The 24735-nt window shown below is 49.1% G+C and overlaps 1 protein-coding gene across 2 annotated transcripts in view; it reads left to right on the top strand.

The window, feature by feature from the left end:
- The window catches only part of Grik4 (glutamate ionotropic receptor kainate type subunit 4), a 417019-nt gene that overhangs the window by 286625 nt on the left and 105659 nt on the right, over nucleotides 1-24735 (top strand). For both annotated transcript variants that reach the window (XM_021205965.1, XM_029543599.1), the window contains one exon: nucleotides 23113-23274. In XM_021205965.1, the coding sequence (XP_021061624.1) occupies nucleotides 23113-23274 (162 nt within the window). The remainder of the gene's footprint in view (nucleotides 1-23112; nucleotides 23275-24735) is intronic.

Raw genomic sequence — 24735 nt, 5'->3', positions numbered from 1 at the left:
GGACCATTTATTCAAGTCTGGTGTGCATACAGAACACTGTGCATGTTATATATGCACAGAGCAGAGAGTTGTCTCCAAGTGAGCACACCTGTGTAAGCAGCCTGTACATCCAGAAATAGAATGTCACCAGAACCCCAGAAGTCCCCCTCACTCCCCTCAAAATGTAAAATAGAACAAACTCCTTTGTTTGCTCTTTTTTTTTTCCTCCTTCTATCTAACACTGCAGCTGTGAATCCAAGAATTAACATGTAAAAAGGGAGAAGCGGATTAGGCTATTCCCACAGCAATGCAAATGGGTTTGCTTAAGGTGAGGGGGCATCTGGGGCAGCCTGGGCAAGTCGGCAAGAGGGGAGAGAGATTAAATTACAGTTCTGCTTTGTTCTGAGACTGTGGTTGGGGTGGGGACAGAGAGAGGAGGGAAGAAAGGCAGGTGGATGGGGTGAGGTTGTCTGCACTGTGCCAGCCTTGCATCAGACAGCAGCAGCAGCTAAGGATGGCACTGGGCATCTGCATGTCACCAAGCCACTAGACAAATGGAAGAGAGCAGTTCCCTACAGCTGTCAGAATGAGATGGAGGCGCTGGCTTGGGGTTCTAGGAGGACAGCATCGGATCTGCCACAGGCCATACTGTCTATCCCCTTCTCTCTCCTTGGAGGATGAGAATGTTCTCTAGTGGGAAAAAATGTACTTTCAAGTCAAGAGGCCCAGGAACCAAGTCTTCGTACTACCTTGTCTTCTCTGGGTGCCTTTAGGAGAGCTGCACCTACTCTCAGCTGTCCCTCATCCCCTCCACATCCCCATTTCCTCACTTTAGAGAACGAAACCTTACCATGGTGTGTGGCAAAGCCTCCTGAGTCCCTAAGGAGCCGTGTGGTTTAATCATAGCAAGAGGATGCTTTCCTCCTCGTTGGCGGGCACCGGGTGAGAATAGCTCTGCCTTCAGCCTCAGCCTGAGGTCTTTGCACCTGGAATCAGCAGGACTCGTGCCCAACTGCGGGATTTCAAGCGGAAGGCAGAGATCTCACCAATCTCACCATCCGAGTGATGCTACCTGGGAAACAGTCAAGAAACAGAAGCAGGAACGCTGCAGAAATCAGTCAGCGGGAGAATGTTCTGGAAGCTGCTTGCCAGTGCCTTGTTTTTCCAGCAGGAACAGGATTCAGCAGGGGTAAAACATTGTTTTAGGGCCAGTCTTGCTGCCTGGAGCTTTCAGAGTTTGGAAACAGAGCAGAGGGGCTTTGTGGTGGTGGAGGATCTTCTATACGCTCTGCAGCTCCTTCCATCACACGCAGTGCATTGGGCTTTCCCTGTCCCTCACCCCCTCTCTCGGGCCCTCAGGGAACCCCATCTTGTCACCTCTCTCTAACTTCTGCAACAGTGATGTGAGTCCTCAGGTCTGCCTCTTGAAAACCAGGGTGGAGAACTGAAAAAGACATAGACCTGGGCATTTGATAGACAGGCCTTTAACCTTCCAGTCTGAGGAGCTACCCGCTGTACGGACTACTTAACCTATCTGAGCTCTGGTGACCTCTTTGGTCAGTGGGCTCTGTACATAGCTCAGGAGAGCAATCGGCTCACAATAAGAGTTTAATAAAGGGGAGTTATTATGTTAGTCTTGGCTTTGCTTCTTGTGAGTTCACAGGAACAGAAGGCATATTTTGTTCCACAGAGAATGAGTCCTAAAATACCATTCTCTTCATTTCTAGTAAATGATCAGTTATTATATGCACGAGAGTGCTTTCCATTGTGGGATGTTTGTGTGCATGACAGTAATTATTGAGTATTGACCAGGTCCCCACACCTCAGTCCCATCCAGGTGTTAAGAACACTGATTGACATAGGGCATCTGCGATAAAGGAATTAAACTGACAGGTCTGGGTTCGATCTGTTGATTACCTATAGCAAGAGGTGGGCCAAAATGGCCAATCGTAAATTAAACATTAAGCCATCAATCCACTGAACCCTGTTTGTGCTACACAAAGCATAGTTTCTTTCTCAGTCAGGGATTGGGCATTGGGGAGAGTGTGCATGTCACCCTTAAACTTTGAGTGACATAGGAGATTGATGTGAGAAGTGTTGCTGAGTCAGGAAAAAATGAGGTCGCTCTTGGGTCCAGCAGAGCCCAACAGAGTCTATGGTTTAACAGCCAGGCTGCTGAGTCCAGAGAAAGCCTAACTTGGTGGACAGGAAGGTGTAAGGTAACAAGGGACACTTCAGCAGCAGGAGATAGACCTATGTTTGGGCCAATGTCCCTGCTCTGGCCAGAATTTTTAAAAAGTGCACAGTGAGAGTGCACAGCAAGAGGATTTTAATTCTCTTCTTTATTTACAGATGGATTTAGGGGTGCTCATATTGGCGGTTTAATCTGTCAGCGGAGCAACTTCTTGTCCCCAGTTATGATTCTCATGAGGCACAAATCAGTTCCAGCAGAGCAAGTCTTTGATCAGTAGATGGGACTGGCATCCAGATGATGTGGGAGCCCCGGGGCAGGGCGTTGGCTGGTGGGGTTCAAATCGCAAAACATGAGCAGTCATAGAAAGCCAGTGGTGCACATGGCCAGAGGTCAGGATCAAGGAAGGTAGTGGGAGGAAGTGAGGACTGGCCAGCAGAATAGGTAAGCGTTAGGCTAAAGAGGGAGAGTGTGGGCCGAGAAAGGGACAAAGCAGGGTAAAGAAGAGTCACTGTGCAAAGTCATAAGGCAACACATGTACCACACAGAGGACCTGTTCCTGCCCTGGTACAGAAGTCACTCAACCAACCTTCCTTCTTTCTCTTCTATGCTTCCTCTCTTCATCCTCCCTCTCCCTCTCCCTCTCCCTCTCCCTCTCCCTCTCCCTCTCCCTCTCCCTCTCCCTCTCCCTCTCCCTCTCTGTATAAGCATATATAACATTAAATTTGCCATCTAAAGCATTTAAGTTTACAATTCAGTGGTGTGGATACATTCCCATTTATAAACATTCCCATTTATAAACCATCACCACCATTTCTAAAACCCAAGGAAACCCCAACCCAACAGATCCCGTTCTTTCTCCCCTGCCCCTGGCATCCTCTGTTCTTTCTTCTGTGTGAACACAGCTCTTGTTCTTCACTCAGGGACCTTATACAATATGACTTGGTTGGTGTCTGGCTTAGTGCAGTCAGGGTGATGTTTTCTGGGTATATCCATATCGTACCATGTATCAGAATTTTCTTTACTTTGTTTCAACAACAACAACAAAACTCTTTCTGTTATGATAGAAATATCCACCACAAAGTTTACCGGTTTGGCTTAGTGTGTCTTTCAGTGGCATTTGCCTATTCGCATTGCTGCCTACCATCATCACCCTCCGTGTCTACGGTTTCTCAAACGGAAACTCTACTCTCATTAACCTGATCCCCTCCTCCTCCCAGACACGCTCTGGCCACAAAGCCCATTTCTACACCTCTACACCGTCAACCGAAAATGACTGCCTGCTTCATGGAAATGAAGTCATACAATATTTATCCTTTTGTGTCTGGCTTGTTTTATGTAGAACATGTCTTTAAGTCTCATCCTTCTCCAAGTTGAACAACATAGCATCGTGCATGTATGTCACATCCTGCCTTAACACATCAATGAGTGCTCACATTGGTATTGTGGCTAAAAGTCCCATGAACGTGGATGTGCAAATCTCTCTCCCACTTCCTGCTTTCACTCCCCCTGGGCATGCACCTAACGAGGGAACCTACTCGACAGTCATCACCTTTTAACTTATTGGGACATCACCAAACTGTTCTCTAGAATGACTGCACCATGTTTCATTCCCAATAGCAATGCACTGGAGGTGGAGTTTCGCTACAACCTTGCCAATATTTCTTAGTTTTTATCTTTTAGTAAGAGCCACTCCAGTGGGTGTGAAATGCTCAGATAGACTTCTTCTCTCTCGTTAGAGTTTGCAGGTTGGGAGAGTCAAGACCCCAGGGGTGTAGTTGAGGGTCCTTCTAATGAAGAAGCTTTGTAATACGAGGAAGCAGCTGGTGTTTGAGAGTCGAGCCCTGCTGGATGTTCAGGACAGGCGAGAAGCCCTGCTTCGGAGGTGTTCAGGGACTTGTGCGGACCTGGGGCTCTTCAGACTTTGGTTTTCCCATTAGTAAGGTGTGGATGGAGGTGATGCCTATCCCTAAAGGTTCTTAGTAGGGATTTGAAAATAGCAACCAGTGGCATTGTAGCTGCTAAGCAGAGCTAACTACTACAGCCAATCAACTCACAAATCCCACAGCTTCACTACGCAGAGGCAAACACGCAGTCTCTTACCATGGCGAGGGATGGGTTGTAGGAGGCTTTGTGAATAATAATAATAATAATAATAATAATAATAATAATAATAAATAATAATAATAATAATAAAGATGCAGATGTTCAAGTCCCTCCTTTAAATGATGTGGCATTCTCTCCCACATACTTTAAATGGTCTCTATATGAATACCTACTGTAATATAAATGCTAGCAGCTATTATTTGGAACCGTTTAGGGAACAGTGAGAAGGAAAGTATCTGTGCTTGCTCAGCCCAGACCTCATGTCCCCTGGCTATTTTCAATCATTTGTTGGATGAATCCATGATTTGGAACCCACAGATATAGAAGGCAGACCTTACATTTCTGACCGGAAGTTCGACAAGGATAGCCCTGATAGAAATAGCCTCAAATAAGGTCATTTAGGGTCCCAGGCATCTTCTAGCTTATAAATATGTCTCATAAAGGCCAGGGGTGGGGAAAAGCATGGAGGCTCACACACAGAGTAATTTATGAGTCAAGCCTTGAAGTCCTGCAGATCACTTCTTTCAATTCCATTGGCTAGATCTCATTACATGGCTGCACATCCCTGCAAAGGTGTCTGGGAAATGTAGTTTAGTGCCTGGGCAGAAGGGGAAATAGGTTTGGCCATCAGCAAGGAATCTCTGCCACATTATTGAATTACTAATTGCTACTGCACTTCTCTTTTGTGTATGCTGCAAGATTAATTGACATCAGGACCCTGTCTTGTCTGTTTAGATGAGAACTGATCCTAAGAGTGGGTATTAGCACCTGTTGGCTCCCCAGTAACCAAGATTGCTGGGGGGCTTAGAGTGTGCCTGCTTAGATGGGGTGCACACAAAATATACTCCATTTGGCTGCTGAGTGGAGTGGAATGGAGTCTCTCTGCCCTTCAGTTTGCCTGGCTGTGGTTGGAGTTATCTTTATTTCACAAGACACATGCAGGTTGGATACAGGACATGAAGAATTAAGGCTGTGGGCAAAGCCGTCTCTGGTATTGTGGCTGATGTGTTTGAGAAGAAGAGGTGAAGAGGAAGGGAGGTTTGAGCTAATAAATCTGGAGGGGTTCTCCAGCTGCTAATGAACCCAGCAAGAGCTGCAATCACTTCCTAATAGGAAAGATAAGATCACCCTAATCTACTGTCAGAGGGCTCAGGCAGGAGGCGTGCTGTAGGAGGGAGCTGCCACCTTGGTGGGGAGAATTGTAGAGATTTAGGGGTAAAGTTGAAAGTCTCACGGGATGCCAATGAAAAGCTGGCAATGTGAGCAACAGGAGCCTGGGCATCCTCTAGCCTCACAGGCAGCCTGGATCTGTGCCATCCCCACCGTTCCTGTGATGCTGCCGCTGTGGGGTGCATATAAAAGCAGCAGCTCCCCAGACTTGTTCCCTGGGGGTATCTAGAGAGAAGCTAAGGAGAATAGTTATGGCAGCAGGAAGAGTTAAGGCACCGGACTGGCAGTGAAGCCCCCAGGACGCCAACGGCTAGTCCTGGCACCGATGCTGGGTGACAGCGATGGCTGTACTTGCTGTTTATTGAATGACTTCTCTGTGCATGGCCCTGTAAACACTGCACCGTGGTTATTTTCTCATGTAAGCCTCACATCAGCTTCAGCAGAAACAGCTATTTCGTTCCCATTTACAAGAGCAGAGGCTGATAATGCCTTGGTCTCTTGCTTGTAGTGGAGCCAGATCATAAAGCCAGGCAGTTAGCTCTTAACCGCCCCGCTTAGTCATTCCGTTGTCTACAAACCATTCCTCCTTGCTGAGCTTAGTTCACTGTCTGTTTATTATGGTTTTGCACGAGGAGGTCTCTGAGGGTCTTTCTAAGCCTTGGACTTGTTTCTCTGTACATTGGTTGGGAGCAATCCAACTCGCAATGTCCTGGGGATAGAACTGTTTTCTGGAAAGCGGGGAGAACTGCACACTGAATGGAGGCCCCACGTGGCCCACAGAAGCAGTGCCAGTTTAGGTCTTTTCTGTCACAATTATAGCCAGGTCCCAGCAAGCTCTGCAGTAATCACCCTTCCACGTCCCAGGCGCTCCGTGTTTCAGCAGAAAAGGTGTGTACAGCTGGCCTTCCTCCCCTCCATTCCTTTTACTGCCAAGCAGACTTAAGTTTGTATTTATTTTCCAAAGGCTTATCAGCGAGATTAGCCATAAGTAATTGAAATTGCTAAAATTATTACAGGAAGGGGAAACAGGGCAGACACAGAGAGAAAAAGGCAATTAATTTCTGGAGAAAGGGTGAATGCCTTTATCCCAATCGTCTGCTCCTATCTGTAGCGAGCCAGCCCTGCCCATCTTCCAGGCATTACTTAAATGTCACTCTTCCACTGAAGTCATCCTGACACATCGCCAGGTTGATTGTGTTGTCATGTTCACAGGTAGGTGTATGTGTGTGGCACACTCATGTGTACCCACATATATATGGATGCACACACTCGTGTTTACAGATGTGTGCCAGAGAAAGACATCAGATCTCTTGGTCTGTTGCTCTTGGTCTCCATCACCGTACCTTGAGCTCCCATTTCAGCTAGGCTGGCTGGCCTGCCAGCTCCCAGGATCCACCTATCTCAACATCTAAGCCCCAAGGTTCAGGCATGGTGGCCATGTTCAGCTTATGCACGCATACTGACACTCAGGTCCACATGGTGAGTACTCCTACCCGTTGAGCCATCTCACCAACCTCACTCACAGTTCTTTAGCCCTGCCTAGGCTCTAAGCTTCCTAAAGTCCAGACCAAGTCAGTCTTACCCATCGGTGTAACCCTAGTGACCGGCAGGGACATAATAGATGCTCAACCAGTGTTTATCGGGTAGATGAATGGATTGTTTCTTCACATTCTAAGAGACCTGGGCATGGGAGTTCTGGAGGGGGGGGGAGACAACTCATCTCCTTACATCCCAAATGAATTCAGTTCATCCCACAAAAGCTCTCCAGCTAAAAGGAGCCCAGGGGGGTTGGTTGGCTGCAGTCCAGCCTGGGAATCGCTTGCCTGTCCCTAGGATGCCTCTGTACATATGTAGCCCACATAGTCACGGGTAACTGCTGAGTCTCGCATGCCCTTCCTCTCATTCCAGCCTGGAGAGATTTGGACTGAAGGGTATGAGGACCCGGCAAGGTGGTCTATTCAGGATTCAAGAGGCAGAGTTTGGAACTCCGCCGAGGGTGGGCGATGTCAAAACCTGAGGTCAGGTTAGAGCCGAGAATGACTGTGGCAGAAGGAAGAGGGAATTCAAGGCTAGCCATGATTGATTGCACCAGGGGGCTTCCCTGTCATCAAAAGGTGCTGATGGCTAAACTATGCCCAGGTGGTCTGAGGTCATGTGCCTTCTTGAAGCCTAAACCTGGCACCTGACTTGTAAAGTGAGAGCCCAAGGGTCTTGTGAACAAATCCCGTCCTTAGGATCTGAGAGGTCACTTTTAGAGTAGTTCTTTCCCCCTTTTCTCCGTGCTGGCCACAGGAGATTCATGGCAACCGCAGTGGAAGCAGGGCTTTGTTTCATAGAAGCAGACAGAACCACAGCTCAGTGGGGGTGTGACCTTTACTCTATGGTAGATGGTCACTTTACGTTAGATGTTCATGCGGCAGCTGCTTTACCTATTGGACTCCATATTAGTGGCTTTTCTCATTGCTATGACAAAGTGTCTGACAAAAATAATGGAAGGAAGGAAGGAAGGAAGGAAGGAAAGAAGGAAAGAAGGAAAGAAGGAAAGAAGGAAGGAAGGAAGGGTTTATTTGGGTGAAGTTTGACAAGAGGGAGTCCACCGTGGCACGAAGGCACTGTGGGTGGGGACGGGGGAGCATGAAGGGCTGGTCACATGGTACTTATAATTAGGAAGCAGAGAGGGGTGAACTGGAACACCAATTTTGCTCAGTTCCCCGTTTCTCATTCAGCCCAGAACTGGGTGCAGGGGAATGTGCTGTCCCCATTCAGGATGGATCTCCTCACCTCAGTTCAAGTTCCCGGAAGTCACCCTCACAGGCTCGCCCCAGGGCTGGCATCCTGCATGGTTCTAATCCCCTCGAGCTGCCGGTCAAGGCTGATCATCACAGACCCTATGGCAAAGTAGGATAATGATGCTTCCCAAGGAGCCCGAGGAGACTTCTAATCCTTAGTTGATGGCTGGTGAATCGCACCTTCTCCCCAGCCCCATCCCTTTCTTCCCTATTGACTATTTGCACCTGGAGACCTCATTTTCCTGATGACTGCCTCTGGCTGTCCTCAACTCCAGAGTTCTCATCAGAAAAAAAAAATGTCAAAATTGGGCTTACCTAGTTAGAACTATAGTTTCTACCATGTCTGACTTTATTCCAGATTGTTCACACTTTCATTGAAAGAGTACGACACACACACACACACACACACACACACACACACACTCACCCACCAGCCAGCCAGAACTACAATCCATCAGTCGGACAACTTTCTGGGTGCCAGAGCAATTGATTCTAAAGTGTAGTTTATTGTAAAATTATTAAGAGTCCACACATATTTCAGCGTTATCGAGCCCTTTAGGAGAGCCATTCTGCATATTCCAGTATGCTTTGGTGAATAAATGTGGATTTATATCAGCCCAGGGTAGAATAATGAAGTAAAAACTCCCCAGGAGTCTGTCTGAGCTGCGAATGTCTCCCCACCCCCAGCCCGTCGTCCCCCCTGAATGCAAGCCTGAGAGGTGTCAGGTGCTGCAGTGACAGATGTCTGCTGGGCCCACACAGCCTGGCAGCCGCTTGAGGAGGAGCTGTGACTCCGGCATGGTGTTCATCAAGGAGCCTCCTTGCACGTGTGCTCTGAATCACTGTTGGGAAGTGTGGGTGTGTTTGTAAAGAGCAATGGTAGAGAGAGTCAGAAGGAGGTTCCAGGGGCGTTGGCTAATGCCTTGTGTTTTGCTTTTTGTCCTTTAAATTTCTTGGGGGAATTCATACTCTTTCGCAAGCATAGCCTGTCCTGTGTAAGGCAGGGAGGAAAAGCTTGGGTTCACAGTGGATCTGAGTCCGTACCTTTCACTTGATGTTAGTTTATCACAAAGGTATGTCCCAGACCAATAGTCACAATCAGAGACAACACTGAAACAAGAGGAATGACCAGGACTGTCCTAAACAGAGATCAAAATCCTGAACGGCCTCAGGGCACAAGCAGGGGGTGGGATGGGGTTTGACTGGTCTCCAAGCTGGTACAGCCCTGCTTCCTTCAAGGCAGGGTGCCAGCCGCTCAGAGATGTCTGAGAGGAGAACTCTGGCCCAGGATTCTGCCCTTGACCCTGGCCTTGGGGGCTGCTAAGCCTGGAGCAACACTGCCAGGGAGCTGAAGAGGTCAGCAGAAGAGGTCAGTGGACACACCTATCTACAAGGTCACATGCTGTGGGGAGGTGAGGGGCATCTAATGAAGGAACTGCTTCCCTGTGGCTGCTCACAGGCCTTTCCAAGAAGAGAGATAAAAGCCTCAGAGGTGGGACCAGTCCCTAGGTGAGTGCCCATAGCCAGTTCCCAAGCTGCATGTGAAGCTAAAAGCCACGGTGTTTGAGATGCCCTGCTTGCTCTCTCCATGGACTTTTGTCACTCGTGGAGAGTTGGTAGAGGTCCGTGAATGTCCCAGTGAAGGGAGGATGAGGCATGAGGGGAATTACCCCAAAGAAAAAGCAGCAGGGGGCCCAGGTCTACAGAATCATGGAGAATGGATGTGAGGCAGAGCTGATGTGGAAGGAGGAGTCTACTACCCTGTGGCCTCCCAGTGTCACTGCATGGCCTGGGCCAGGCTGGTTACCGAGGCGAGGCAGGTGTGTCTGCAGGAGTCAGGAGGCCTCTATCCGGGTGGGGCAGGGCTGTGAGAACTGATGAGGTGTGCCTGGGGTAGCAACTGGAAAAGCCTTCCGTAAGGTGCTGTGGCTCGGGGTGAAGGCATAGAAGCACTGTGGTGGTTCAGGGGAACCAATTATCAGGCAAACACCTTTGTTGATGTTGGACAAACAGGGTGAGAGCAAAGATCAGTCCCCTTGGGGCTCCCAGATCTGAGTTAGAGGTGCGTGTGTTTCATCTATTTAATAAAACTCGGAACTCATGCCTGTCTTTGCTTTCAACACTGGCACACACTTCTGAGTTTCTCCTGAGCCCAAGTAAGCTTGTTACGGGGTGCACCAGGCTGCTCATAGGAAATAAATCAAATGGAAGTAAGGAAGCAGGCTCCGGGGATGTCTCTGGCTTAGTCTCTGGAAACATAATGGAACCGTCCCCTCTGACTGTCCGGGCCATCTGTCTGATAAGGTTTAAGGAGAAAGAGAGACGGCATTGAATCCTGTCACAGAGTTCTTAAATATTCAGATATCCTACTAATTCTGGGAGAGTCACTTTACCACCAATTCTGTCTGTTGAGCTAGCAGTTTCAAGATGTCTACCCTCAAGAAGATGTATTAATAAAAAATCTACCCATTTTCACAAGCTGGAGCAGTAGCAATAGTTGTCTCCGGCTCTGGGTGTAGTAGGGTGCTCGATGTCACTCCGAGCACTTGATCCTTGTATGTAAGGGGACAGACGTGTGTATGAGCACGGACACTGGAGGTCATCCTTTGAGGTGTTCCACAGGCATCATTACCTTGTTTTCGGAGATGATCTCCCTGGCCCGGAGCTCACCAGGTAAGTTCTGCTGACTGGCCGTCAAACTCCAGGGATCCACCTATCCACCTACCTCCTTTTCCCCTGCAACTTGATCATGACGGCATGTCACCTTGTCCAGGGTTTTTGTGTAGGTCCCAGGTATCGAACTCAGGTCTTCATGCTGGCTGGCTGGCGTGGGCAAGCACTTTGCTGACAGAGCTATCTCCCCAGGCCTTGTATTCAAGATCTTTAAGCATCAAAAGTGACCCGGCAAGGTAGAGTTGTGGTTCTATAAAGCAGGAAAGTGAGTCTCAGAGAAGGTTGAATCCTGTCTGTCTTCCAGCCCACATGGTATGTGAGAGGATTTGCCGTCTCTCCCCCTGCCAACCTCTCGTCCTTCTCTCTCCGTTTATGGCATTGGTGCACAGTGTCTGTTTCCTATCTATCTGTCCTATAGGACAGATTATCACAATGTTAGCTGCCTGTGTAGGTCATCCGTTTGGTTTAGCCCGATGGGGCTCTGCTCAGGTTACTATGATCAAGGTATTCACAGGTTGTGTTGTCACCTACAGCCCAGGACCCTCTTCCCAACTCATGCCTGTCCCTGGTAAATTCACTTTCTTGAGGCTTGAGGGCTAACATCTGTTTCCTTCTGACTCTCGGCTTGAAAGAGCACTGAACATCTGGGGCGGGTCTCCTGGCTTTTGTCCAGGGCCTGCTCCATCTCACCAGCAGGAGACGTCACTCTTGCCCCGGCCCCCAACCCTTTACCTGTTAGATCTCTTTGATTTTCTCTCTTGCATCTAATGGCTTTTAAGGCACTTGGCCATAAGTTGGATAAAGTTTACCATGTGGTATAAACTAGTTACAGAAGTAGAGTTTACCATAGTTCCAGTTGTAGGGATGGTGCGTGTGTGTGTGTGTGTGTGTGTGTGTGTGTGTGTGTGTGTGTGTGTGTGAGAGAGAGAGAGATGGAGAGAGAGAGACACCCTACATTGCACACTTGTGTAAATTAGCTGATTCCCTGTACNTAGAGTTTACCATAGTTCCAGTTGTAGGGATGGTTGGTGCGTGTGTGTGTGTGTGTGTGTGTGTGTGTGTGTGTGTGTGTGTGTGTGTGTGACTTTCTTGTGCACTTAGACTCACCCTACATTGCACACTTGTGTAAATTAGCTGATTCCCTGTACTCTCTCCCCATTACCACCAGGGAGGGCTAGACAAGGCAAGAGGTAGCCAGGGGACGAGGGAGAGTCACTAGAGACAGTTGTGGCAGGAAACCAGTCCATCCCCTGACTGCATGTAGCAGGTGGCACCTGCTCTGGGCAGGGCATATCCCAGGGCCTCAGAGGATGTTATGTAAACGGGGTTCTTGAGGGAAGACAGAGACCAGAGTAAAGGGAGAAACCGGAGCCTCCTGAGACTTCTGTAGCTGCCCGGGGTGCTTTCTGTCCTGAGGAATTCAGAGGCTGCTGAGAGGAGCATTTGGGATTAATGACTGTTTGGGCAGAGCAAGAGTGAGATGAACACACACCATGGCAAATCATATTATTATTATTATTATTATTATTATTATTATTATTATTATTATTATTACATTCCAAGTGCTATTGTACTCCAAGCACCACTAAGAGCAACAAGTACTGTTATTATTAAGCCATCCAGCTTCTCCGTCTTCCACTCAGTGTCAAAGGCATCCACAGCTCAATTAATCACCACTGGAGGCATCCTGCACGCTAGCTCTGCGAGTGCTCACAGTCTGTGTGCACAGCCCAGGGGGTAATAGGGCACCTGTCATCCTGTCAGAAACTTCACCTCGTGACACCTCTTGTAAAGCCCAAAGCCTGGCTTTTTATCTTGGATGAAACTTAGAATCTTCCTAAGCCATTCCTGATCTTATCACTCTTAAAGATCCTCTGGGGGCTCCCCCATTACCCTAGAGTAAGCCCCTGACCACCACTCCTGAAGCCCCTTACAAACCTGCCCCTGGGCTTCCTCCTGCCTTGCTTCCCATCCCTCCCCCACCTCTGGGCCATTCACTGTGTATGCTTCTGGCTGTTGTTGAAACACATCTGAGAACCTAGTGGCCTGGAATAATACATCATAGTCAGCAAGCTGCCCACCTCTTGTGGAACCTGCTGCAGGGGTGGGGCAAGCCGAGTAAGTAAAGAGGCAGAGACCACTGATTGACAGCATCACTCATCTTCCCAGACAACTGTGCCCATGGTGAGAATGGAGGTGCCTTGGGCGTGTATCTATATACCTATATACCTGAACACCCGGGGTGATGCACTAGGCCCTGGGGAAGGAGATGCTGGCCTTCTGGTATGCAGGTAAGAGGTCTCACTAACAGTCCTGAGTGCAGAGGACCACAAATTCAGAGACTGATATATGAAGCCCGTCTTCATGAAAGCAGAAACTCTCCTTAGCACACAAGTTGGCCACCATTTTTCATGTCAGTTTCACACATGGAAGTTTAAGCTGTACAGGTAACGACGTAGTTTACAGCTAGTGACATAGTTAACAACTACTTACTTAGCAACTGAAGACAGAACAGTATTCTCAGCACAAAACCCAGACAGTCCCAGCTGCTGCAGGGGAGAAAGGAGGGCTTTCCACCTGGCCTCTGTCTTCCTCTTCAAGGGAGCGAATGATGGACATCTTTGTAAAGGCAGTTACACTCCGAGGGTGTGTTTCCAGGAGAACATTAATTCATTTAATGAGTGTACCCTGAACACCTGCTGAGCACAGGCATGGGGTACGGAGCTGGGGACAGAGCAATGAGCCAGACAGAATGGACTCAGCCTGTGAAGTCCTGTTTGCAGGGTCACACCGGGAAAGCAAAGCCAAAAAGGGACAAGGTTCCTGGGAAGAATAGATCTGCATGCTCAGGTCATGGGAGTAAATGAATAGGGAACATGCAGGGAGAAGAATCCAGGAGAGCTGGGAGCTGGGCGGTTTGGGGCCAAATCTTCCATTAAATAGGACTTACTGACAGGTATGAATTAGCCTCCCAGCTGCCACTGTCTTCAAAGGCCTATTATACAAAAAGCAATCTTCCAGCCTGCAGAGAGCAGAGGCTTTGATGCAGATAAATAGACTGTCGGGTAGCACAGTTAGGTGGCCTCTGGGGGTGGGGGGAGGAAAGAAAGAAGGAAGGAAGGGAGAGAAAGGATGCTAAGGATGCTAAGTTGCCCAAGAGACTCCGAACTTCTGCTAGCTAAGAAAGGTCAAGGTGAGATTTGTGAGAGGTCAGGGGTCTGGCTTCTGCCATGTGTCAGGGCCTGAAGAGAAGTGAGTAAATACGACTATAAAGAGGAGTTTGGGGAAAATATCAAGGCCCTGATTGCCCATGTGAGATGGCGGGTGTTCCCTTCTGAAATCTAGTCAGCCTCCAGCGCTGACTTCTTTCATGTGTGATATACCGAGTGGATGTAGTATAAATACATACATGTGCTTCAGCAGCAGCCTGACATGGGGGTGGTAGCTCTTCATAGAGTATGTGATTAAAAAAGAAAAAGAAAAAGAAAAAGAAGCTCTAATAGGACAATAGAGGTACTGTGTGACAGCACACTCGAGTGGCCCTGTTCCAAACTGTGTTCGATGGAGGTCAAGGTGGGGACTGCATAAAAGGTGGGCCTGAATCGTGCAAGGACTTGTGTGTCTAACTATGTCTTGTGTACAACTTGGGCAGATGGGGGTATTGAACGTTCACTAGCAAATTTATATTCCACAAACACCCCTCCAGCAATAGCAAGGCAAAGGAAGTTGGTGAATGACAAAACCAGAGGAAAGGTCGGCCCGAGATGGTGAGGACTTCCAGAATTGAGATGAAGATGGTCAGTCGATAGGGAAGGAGGGCAGAGGACAGAGCCATGGGGTGGGATGAAGGGAAAACGGCCTCAGGTAGATGCCAACGAAAGCGCACAGGCTTGCAGAGGGAGCTGTGGCTGGTGGGAGAATGAACGAAGCGGAGGGCGACGTCCAAATTCTAGCTTGAAAGATTGGTGGGTAATGGTGACATTCACGGATAGGGCACCAAGGGAGAGGAGCCAAGTGGGGTGGGAGGATACTGGGTTCAAGTCGAGGGGTGATGCCATCTCTGGATTCCTCCCATCCTCCCCGCATCGTAATAACAGGTTAGGAAATTGGAGTCTTTGGTGTTCTTGGACTCCTGGGGTGACAGCGTTTTAAGTTGTCAGTCATTAACTACCTCAGGGAGGAGACGTGTGTGACTGCATGTCCTGGCGGCCTTGCCTAGTGCTGAGTGTGCGGCGGGAATGAAATAGGATCCGATGTTGTCTGCAGCAGGATCTCCTCCCATTTCTGTCTTTTGGGGAAAACACTGACTTCTGGGAACTTGGCTTCTTCTTTCTCTAAATGGGAATGTGTGGAACTCCGCCCCCCTGTGATAGCGTGGTGGGAGGAACCCAAGGTGACTCAGGAAAGTACCTTTGTCAGCTGTGTAGAGCCACGCCAGTGGAAGCAGGTATGAGCATACTCAAGGATAGATGGGTGTTTAGGAAATTCCTGTAGTTGAGGTGACGTAAGGCTGTGACCGCCCCTCTCAGGCTGGTTAGGGGCTGAGGCTGAACGTGGGGCTGTGGGAACCAAAGGCCGGATGAGAGCGGCAGAAAATCCCGCTGAGAAGGGGGCTGAATTCCATACAACCGTTGAGAAACTTGACGTGTTCTGGAATGAAGGGGCCACAAGGACAGTCACAGCCCAGCTGGGTCCCGGAGGCTAAACTGGGAAGAGTTCCAGCGGCCCTAGTGGTACTGAGACAATCAAGTGAAAATTAAGAGGGCCAGCAAGGTTCAAGTGTCAACGGGAGCCTGCGCCCTCATGCCAAAGCTGAGAGGCAGCCTTTGCGGTGGCTGACACACCACAAAGCCACACTGTCTTCCTTACTGCCTGTCAGTGACACATGGACGCATGTGATAAATGACTCGAAAGCAGAGGCCACCAAAGAGAGGCTTTCCTAGGGCTAGCAGTAGCTCCCGACCAGCTCCCTGCAGAAGCTGGCGAAGTTCTTGAGGCTCCGTACCATCCTTGCCACACGCGTCTCCAATTTGCTCGCGTCTGCTCCTAATTCTTCCTCCCCTTGTGGGCAGCTAGCACTGCTCTTAATTCAGTGGGTTCCTCGTGCTGCACAGAGGAACAGCCACAGCTTTGCTTGTGAGCCATTGCCATCCAGGTGCTCAATCTGGAGTTAAGGCAAAGCCCCAGGCTTCCTAGTACGAAAACTCCCCCTCACAAAGAAACTCAGCCAACGCCTCATGGCCCCTCCTCAGGCTATTCGGTGTGCCATTGCCACCTGTGTGTTCCGAGATTAGCTTTGACTTGGTTTCCTTGGTTATTTCATAGCATGGTCCCAATGGAATCATAGTACTTCTCTGGTTTTAAGATGAGGACGTTGTACACAAACACAGAGCCCTGGGTTGGAGCTCAGCAGAACCTGGGTTTGAACTCACAACTCCCTTTTCCCAGCTTTGCGGCCCTGGGAGAGCCACTGTGATGCTCAGGGTCTCCATTCTGATGCCACGAAATAGTCAAGATTAACTGCCATGCCCCAGGCTTGCTCTGAGGAAAACCGAGATCGTGGGTGAAATATGCTTACTTCAGTCTGGCCAGTAGATTGTTAGCAGTTAGTACTATAGTCAACTTTGTAAATGATATTCAGGCTTGAAAAAGTTCAGAACTTGAACGCTAGCCTTCCTATCTGGGCACAAGTGACCTCACTCAACACTTAACACCTTATGACAACTTAGTTGAGCCTTTCTCATTTGACAAGGAGCTAAGTGTAACTTCCTGCAGAGGGAAGTGGAAGACAAGTGAGTGTGGAAAAGCCCACAGGCCAGATATTTTCTATGAGGTAGGGCCCAGATATAGCTCATGGAAGCCAGAAAGAAGGGAGAAGAAGGGTGCTTGGGCCCTCTTTGTTAAAAGCACAAAGACTGACTGTGCTTAGAAACAAGGGAACTCATGTGTCTGGGGTTCCTCTGTGCTGGGCACCCTTCTACGAGGTGGATGCTCATTCTATTATAGGTAAAGGAATTGACACTGCAGAGATCTCCATGGACCTCCTGGCTAGGACCTGCGCAAATGAGCGTTAAACCCCAAACCTGTCTCTACTTCCTAACACCTGACTTTGTTTCCCAATGAGATTATCCCACTGCACAAGCCCAGTAGGCCCTATTGCACTGTCTTCAGGACAAAAATGGAGTTGTGCAATATAGTGACTTTGCCTCTCAATATCAGCTGCAAGATCTGCATTGAATATGCTGCCCCCACAAAAGGGAGAGGATGAGGGCCAGCACCGGTAGGGCCGGAAAGGAAGGGATAAAGTCCAGAGAGATTTGGGAGACAGGATTTGACAGCATCAGCAATGAACTGGGCATAGAGAGTTTCAAAAGGAGGGAGCCGAGGCTTTTGTCTTCAGTCTCGAGCTTAGGTGCCAGAGACTAGGATGCACGTTTGGCCTAGGAATATGAAGGGGAAGGGTCGCTTGGGCTAGGGGATGGTCTTGACTTGGCTTCTTGCTTTTTCCCTTGAAGTCAGACACAGGCTGAAGCAATGGGTCATGAAGAGCTCTTACACTTGCAGTGACAACTGACAAAACTTGGCCTGTCTCTGGGTTGACTAACGGACTTGGCTGGTTAGCATAGGCACAGGGGTCTCAGAGAGGACACCTTCCCCCCCCCCTTGTCCTGGTCAGAAGCTGCCCATGAGCATGGATTTGTTTTCCACCCCCTGTTCTGAACCCTTGGCACCCAAGCTGTGTCTCTTGATATTTGGATCCGAGAAAGGGTTAGACGTGTGGCTAGGAAATCTCTCATTTGAAAAATAGCCTAGAATGGCTTCTTGCAGAAGCAAGGAAAGGAAGAGGAGGAGGAGGAGGGAGAGAAGGAGGAGGAGGAGGAGGAGGAGGAGGAGGAGGAGAAGGAGGAGGAGAACAGATCAGTGGTAACCTCAGTTTCCCCGCCCCTCTCTTCTCCCTTGAACACCTTCCCTTCCCTTGTCTCCCGTTCAGTGCCCTACCCACAGCTTACCCTTACTTCCTGGATGAATGGGCCACAGAGGTTCCTCAAGTCAATCCAAGAATGGATGCCTATGTGTAAACCAGAACCTGGGAAATGTCACCTCTTCTAGAGAAACAGGAAGCTGGATTGAGTGCTACCACCTATGGCGACAATTCCACACAGCCCTCACCCACAGAGCAGTCTTCCATGCATTGAAACACTCCCTGGTCTGACCTCGTCTTCAACTCTATTTATTTGGATTTTACACGCTATAACATAAACAAACATGCACATGCGCGTGCGCGCGCACACGCGCACATGCGCGCGCGCGCGCGCGCGCACACACACACACACACACACACACACACACACCAGAATGTGCAGGTAGACTGGCATAACCTGTGCTCGTATTCTTATACCTTCCATGGGTATAAGATAGTGCTTGGTAATGTAGATGACTACAGTGGTGGCTACAGGAGGATTCCCTCCCAGGAACACTCCTAGGCTGTCCATTGTTTTCTGAAAGGGTCAGTCAGGCTGGGCAGAGGGTAGAGGAGACAGGAAGGCTGCAGGGACCTGAAGGGGCTGTGTGTACATTCATGGTTAAAGCTAGAGACAGGGAGCAAAAATCAGACAAAACTTCCTCTCTTCCAAGCCTGAATTTTGTTAATTTTATGGAATATTTGTCTTGGCCTCACATCTCCTCCACCTTCTTTGGGGTTTATAATGTTTCTCTGAATGTGTTTAAGGTAGCAGGGCCCAAATTGTGTTCTGCAGAATGGGACTGGGAGACACAGATTTAAAGGGGGGGAGATATATATTCCGTAGTCAATGTGTTTGAAAAATTCAAGATTAAACAAAATTAAGCCAGCTCCACTGCGGGACTTCATTCAGCCTTCAGTGTGCAGGGGTGTGCTGTGAATCTTAAAGAGCCAGAAAGAATAAGTGAGTGTTTTTAACATTATCTGAGCATGCAACCTTGTTTTAGTGAAATTGCTGTCCACTTTTCCTGGGAAGCTAATGTCTTCGGGAAGAGACTTCGGGAAATACTGTCTTAGAAGGTTTTCATTGTATGAAAGTGGGTAGCTGTCACCATTTCCTGAACTCTCTCAGAAAGTTTGCTTCAGAAGCAGTGGGAGATCCTAAGTTCACACACACACACACACACACACACACACATACACACACACACACACACACACACACACACACACACACACACACACACGCTCCAACAGTACAGATGCTAGCAGAGTAAAAACCTGGCGTGTCTGGGAAATTGCNAGCTGTCACCATTTCCTGAACTCTCTCAGAAAGTTTGCTTCAGAAGCAGTGGGAGATCCTAAGTTCACACACACACACACACACACACACACACACACACACATACACACACACACACACACACACACACACACACACACACACGCTCCAACAGTACAGATGCTAGCAGAGTAAAAACCTGGCGTGTCTGGGAAATTGCAGTAAAAGGGCCTGCCACCCCTTTCTTGTCCTTCTGTGAGCTCTCTCTCCCACGAGTCATCGTATATAGCATGAATCACCAAGGAAGCCCCCGAAATCGTTTTATCTTAAGAGGCCTTTGAAACTAGGAAATAGAAGTAGTCAGGGGAGAAAAGAAGGTAGGAAATGAAAGACAGGAAGACAGACTGGCTGGCTTCTGGGGGAACTGCTTCAGAGTGGCTGCAATTAACCCTTTCATTCTTACTCTGCCCAGAACATACCGCAGGCAGAAGGAGGTACTTCCTCCCTCAGGCTTCCAAGTAGAACTAAGTCAGGGGAGGGTCAGACGCTGCCTAGATCCCACGGGCATATTTCAGTAACTACCGTCCTCTGACTCTTTCTCATTTGCCAGCTGCTGCTGCTGGGCCTGGCTTTATACCTGTCTTGTTTCTTCTTTTCTTCACGTATTCATTGAATGGTGTGGGCAGGGATGGGGAGGTGGGGAGGTGAGCATGCATTGTGCCATGTGTATGATACAGTGTTTCTACAGAGGGGCCAGAGAAGAAACTGGCTTGAGTTGGTTCTCTCCTACTACCACGTGGGTCCGGGGATCCAAACTCTGGCCCTTGGGCTTTGTGGCAAGTGCCTTTTATCCAGAGGGCCATCCCTCCGGCACCTTGATTGTTTCTTGGAATAACATAGGAGGTTTTAAATTTTTTTTTTTTATTGAAAATACATTCTTTGCTCACACACTACATCCTGACCACTGTTTCCTCTCCCTCTACTACTCCCACTTGCTCTCAATCCCTCCCCTCTCCCCCAAGATACACCACGTCCCCATTTCTTCTCCAGAAAAAAGAGCAGGCCTCTAAGAAATGACAGCCAAACAGGATCAAACAAGATGCAATAAGCCCTCATATTGAGTCTGGACAAGGCAACCCGATAGGAGGAAAATAGTCCCAAGAGCAGCGTAAATAGTCAGAGATACACCCGTCTGGCTGTTAGAAGTCCCACAAGAACACCAAGCCAATAGGCATAACATATACACAGAGGACCTAGTGTAGGTCCATGCAGACCCTGTGCTCGCCACTTTAGTCTCTGAGCACATGTGAGCCCTGCTTAGTTGGTTCGATGGGCCATGCTCTCCTAGAAGATGTCCAATAGCATCCTTCCTACTTACAGTGTGGCTGGAAAGGCCAGAAAAATTAAAGGCCTTACTCAAGGTCACATATCCTATATGGAACCGGAAGCGGTTGTCTACTCTGTACTCCTTAGTGCCATCGCGAATATGGACATACAAGATGTCAGTGCCTTCATCTCTCAGGCCGTACAGGTGGATGGGCATGTAGGCGGTATGTCTGCCCACACTGATAAAGAAGCCAACACAAGAGAATAACCCTAGCCTTCACAATCCATGGCCAGCAAAGCCCCTTGGTTTCCCAACAACAGTCTGGCCGTGTGCCTCGGTCACCTCATCCTTGCCAAATACATCTCTTCTCATTAGCCATCTGCCCCCTCATGCCTGCTGTTAGCCCACTGTGGTTGGGCAGCTGCCCTCTTAGGAAGACAGGACATCATACCAGCCTATGAATCAATGCATTCTCTGGCACGCCTGTGATCCCCTAACGGGGAAAGTGGCAGAATCCAAAACATACTTCATCCTCATCCAAGTCCACTATGTGGGGTTGGTGGCTCCAAAGAAGTCTTAGTAACTGCAGTGTGCAAACTAAAGCTAACAAGGCTGGGGTCTGGGCAGGTGAGCTTAGGCCTGCAGCCTGAGGTTCTGGTGATGGCCGTAGGTGGAGGCAAGATACAGGTGTGGGTACCAGGAGCTGGGGGAGCAAAGTCACTGGAAACGGAGACCATCTAAAGGAAAGCAGTGTGTCCACCTGGCCAGGGGGTAACTAAGGCACCCGCCATCTGTCCCATCGCGCTGGGTGACTGATAGGGCAATTCTAGTGCCTGTAAATACTGTGTGCCCATGGGCTAGGGAGCTGTGTATAAAGCATTCAGAATGAGCATGTGATGGGTACAGCTCCAGTCTGAGGAAATGGCCTGACCTCATCTGAAAGCAGTTTTGCAGGAATGGACCCATGAGCTGAATAAGCTCCACACTTTTGCTTGTATGGGGCCAAAGGAAGTCCAGGGTACGGATGATGTGGGGATTGTATCTTAAGTCACCTTGCACATTGTTGGGATAAAAGGTTTCATTTTGGCTCACGGTCGAAGGTAACGGTCGTAACCGGGACGTAAGTAATAGAGGCATGAACTTGAGGACGCAGGGTCTCTCTGTGTAGCCCTGGCTGTCCTGGAACTCACTTTGTAGACCAGGCTGGCCCTGAACTCAGAAATCTGCCTGCCTCTGCCTCCCGAGTGCTGGGATTAAAGGCGTGCGCCACCACCGCCTGGCACAACATCCTTAATCAAGAAGCTGAGAGCACTGAACGCTTATGTTCGGCTAGCTTTCACCTTCTTATGCAGTCCAGAGCCACCCACTTTTAGTGTGTATCTTCCTACACTTAATTAACTTAATCAAGACAGCCTTCCCAGGCATGGCCAGAGGCTAATATAATCTAAATAACTCCCTGAAGATACGTCCACTTATTTCTTAGGTGACTGAAGAACCTATCAAGTTAATAACCATCATTAACCATCACTGCATGGATGACTGGATGACCCTTGAACTTCCAGATGTCACTGCCTCAGGTGTCCCAGTTCTCTGACTGCAGCAGCCCCTGCTCCCCCACCCACAGCTGTCCAAAATAATAATGTGCTTGGCTCCTTGCTCTCTGCCTCTTTGACTCCTGTAAGGCTCTTGAGTGTAGCAAGGACATATCCTATGCAAGCTCTTTCTGCCTAGGACAGTGTCTAGCATGTGAGAGATGCTTGCATATTTATGAAATGAATGAAACCACCATGATTACAAACATACAACCTTGCCTGCACACCTTCCAGTTGACATGTCTAGAAAGCAAACCTGACTCTGACACCCCGCTGTGAACAGTCCCCCACTCACTTACAGGACAAAATTCTGACTCCATAGTCTGGGATGCTCCCTCACACTCGGGCCCCCCATCACAGCCCTCTCTCTATCCTCCCCAGGCTTCATGCATCCTGTGTATTCATCCATTCATTGCTTCTGGAACTTTGGTGTTCATGAGATGTAAGGACCTAGTAGTGATTATTCCACCCCAAGCCCTGGACTCAGCTACGGGTGTACTCAGACTCAGATGGTATAGTGATGGTGGTCCATCTTGAGAAAGACTTCTGGGGTGGTTTTGATGGTAGATCCACACTATGAGGAGCTCATGCCTTCATCAAAGTGCAATGGCAGCCCAGCAAATCACCACATTCTTTCTCCCCTCAGTGCCTTTGCATGATGGTTTCTGGAGGGAATATCCCTTGTCTATTCACATTCTCTGTGCAAAAAAAATGCCCGCACATCCTTCAGGCCTGGCTCGTAGATGACCTGCTGAGGATGCGGTCTTCCCTCCCCCAATGACACATAGTCCACGTTTCTCTCTTCACCCAGTGCATCTTGTACTTACCCTGCTTAGGAGCTAATCTACTGAATTCCTTTTCTCCCTGGACCCAGGACTGCAGATCCCAGAAGACTGCTCTTAGCTATTCTGTATGCTGAGCATCCAGTGGGGTGCCTCATGTGTCCTGCACTGGCTCACACCCTGGTGTGCTCCGCCATGTTCTTCCCTCTCTTCCTCCACCCTAACTGTGTTCTCTCTTTCTAATTGCCCCGTCTCCCCAGGAGTTCTCCCTCCAGAGAATGGACAGCCTTGTGGGTGATAGAGTCAACATCTTAGGATTTTCCATTTTCAACCAGTCCCATGCATTCTTCCAAGAGTTCTCCCAGAGCCTCAACCAATCCTGGCAGGAGAACTGTGACCATGTGCCCTTCACCGGCCCTGCGGTAAGTGTCCTATCAGGTGCCCTTGGGCCCCAACACGCTCTGTGGTCAACAGCATACTCCATACAATGAGGCAGATCCAAAGCCATTGGTCTCCAAGATACATCATGGCAGGGGAGGGTAAGCCCATCTACATCTGGGAGTACAGTTCTGGAGGCCCATTGATGCAGAGAGGAGGTCTGCAGAGGTCAGAGAAGGCCTTTTAGAAGGTGGCAGGCAAACCCAGTCAAGAGCTTAGCCGCAATGATTTGGTCAACCAAGGACCACATGACCAGCAGTGATTCCACTTCGTGGTCATCTTCGTTTGTGTAAGTGCACTCCGTGATACTTACACAATGATACAGCAGACTAAGGAGCTGCTCCTCAGAGCATCCTCTTATTTAAGTGCTGCGAGACTTGTCATTCATGCTTTATGCACAAGACCTGGATGGGGAGAAGGGCCCGGTTCCCCCTGGGTAGAGTAGGAACATCTTCTGTCTCATTCTTGAGACCCAAGACCCTCCTGCCACATGGAAGCTCCTACAGCAGGTGTTCCCGAGTGTCACCTTCTTAGCCAGCTGCAGGGTCTTCTGGCCCCTGGGAATGTTGGAACGGATCTGGGTGGCAGACAGTGTTCTACAAACAAGCGGAGCCTTAGACCCAAGTCAATCTCCATGTGATGTCATAGGTTCTTCCAAGTCCCCTTCCAGGCCCGTTGGGTTTCTTGCTGGCATGAAGGGTGCCTGTTCTTACCTAGGCTTACTCCTGCCTAAGCAGTGCAGCATATCCCATAATATTACCTGCCTTGGCCCTTTTTCTGCTTCACGGCATCCCAGTAACAATTCACAGATGGTCATCTCTTTCTGACAAGGAGAAAACAGGCCCAGGAGAGCAGGGTTACAGGGGAGAGGAGCTCTAAAATCCTTGTTTTAACACAGCCAGGTCTGAAGCCCAGGTCAGCTTCTCCCTGTAGGGGACTTTGCAGCCATCTTCTCTCTGCAGTGTGGCCTCTGAGAGAAAGGAAGGTGTTAAACCCCTCAGGAGCCAGGGAGGAAGCTGGTGGCAGGGACCATAGCTGCATATCCTTCTAAGACTTCTCCATTTTGCAATTTACCTTTCAAGGGCTGCCTCTTCCTGCCTCTCTGGAGGCCAAGAAATTCTCACCGCAAGCAGCCCAGCCCCTCGGGGCAGCAAGCCAGAAGAAGGTGAGGGAGTAGCTTCCAGGAAACGGTGGCATGGGCTTCCTTCCTTGCTGAATTATAGAAATGCTGCACAGGCTGCAGGCTCTGTGGGATGCCTTGTCCCTTCCTCCTCTCAGACCACCCTTTCCTCATCTTTGCTTCCGTTTTTTCTCTCTAGTCTCTTTTTTCCTTTCTCTCCCTGTAGCTTCCTGTTTTTCTCTCTTTCCTGTATAGCATTGAGTTCTTGACTCCCTCTCTTCTTCAGGCTTGGATGAGAAGCTGCTTGCTTCCCCACCCTTCCCGT

This window comes from Mus pahari, chromosome 10 (assembly GCF_900095145.1).
Source record: "Mus pahari chromosome 10, PAHARI_EIJ_v1.1, whole genome shotgun sequence".
In the NCBI taxonomy this organism is placed as follows: domain Eukaryota; kingdom Metazoa; phylum Chordata; class Mammalia; order Rodentia; family Muridae; genus Mus; species Mus pahari.
Note: the sequence above shows the minus strand (reverse complement) of the source record. Positions and strands in the feature narration are given on the sequence as shown.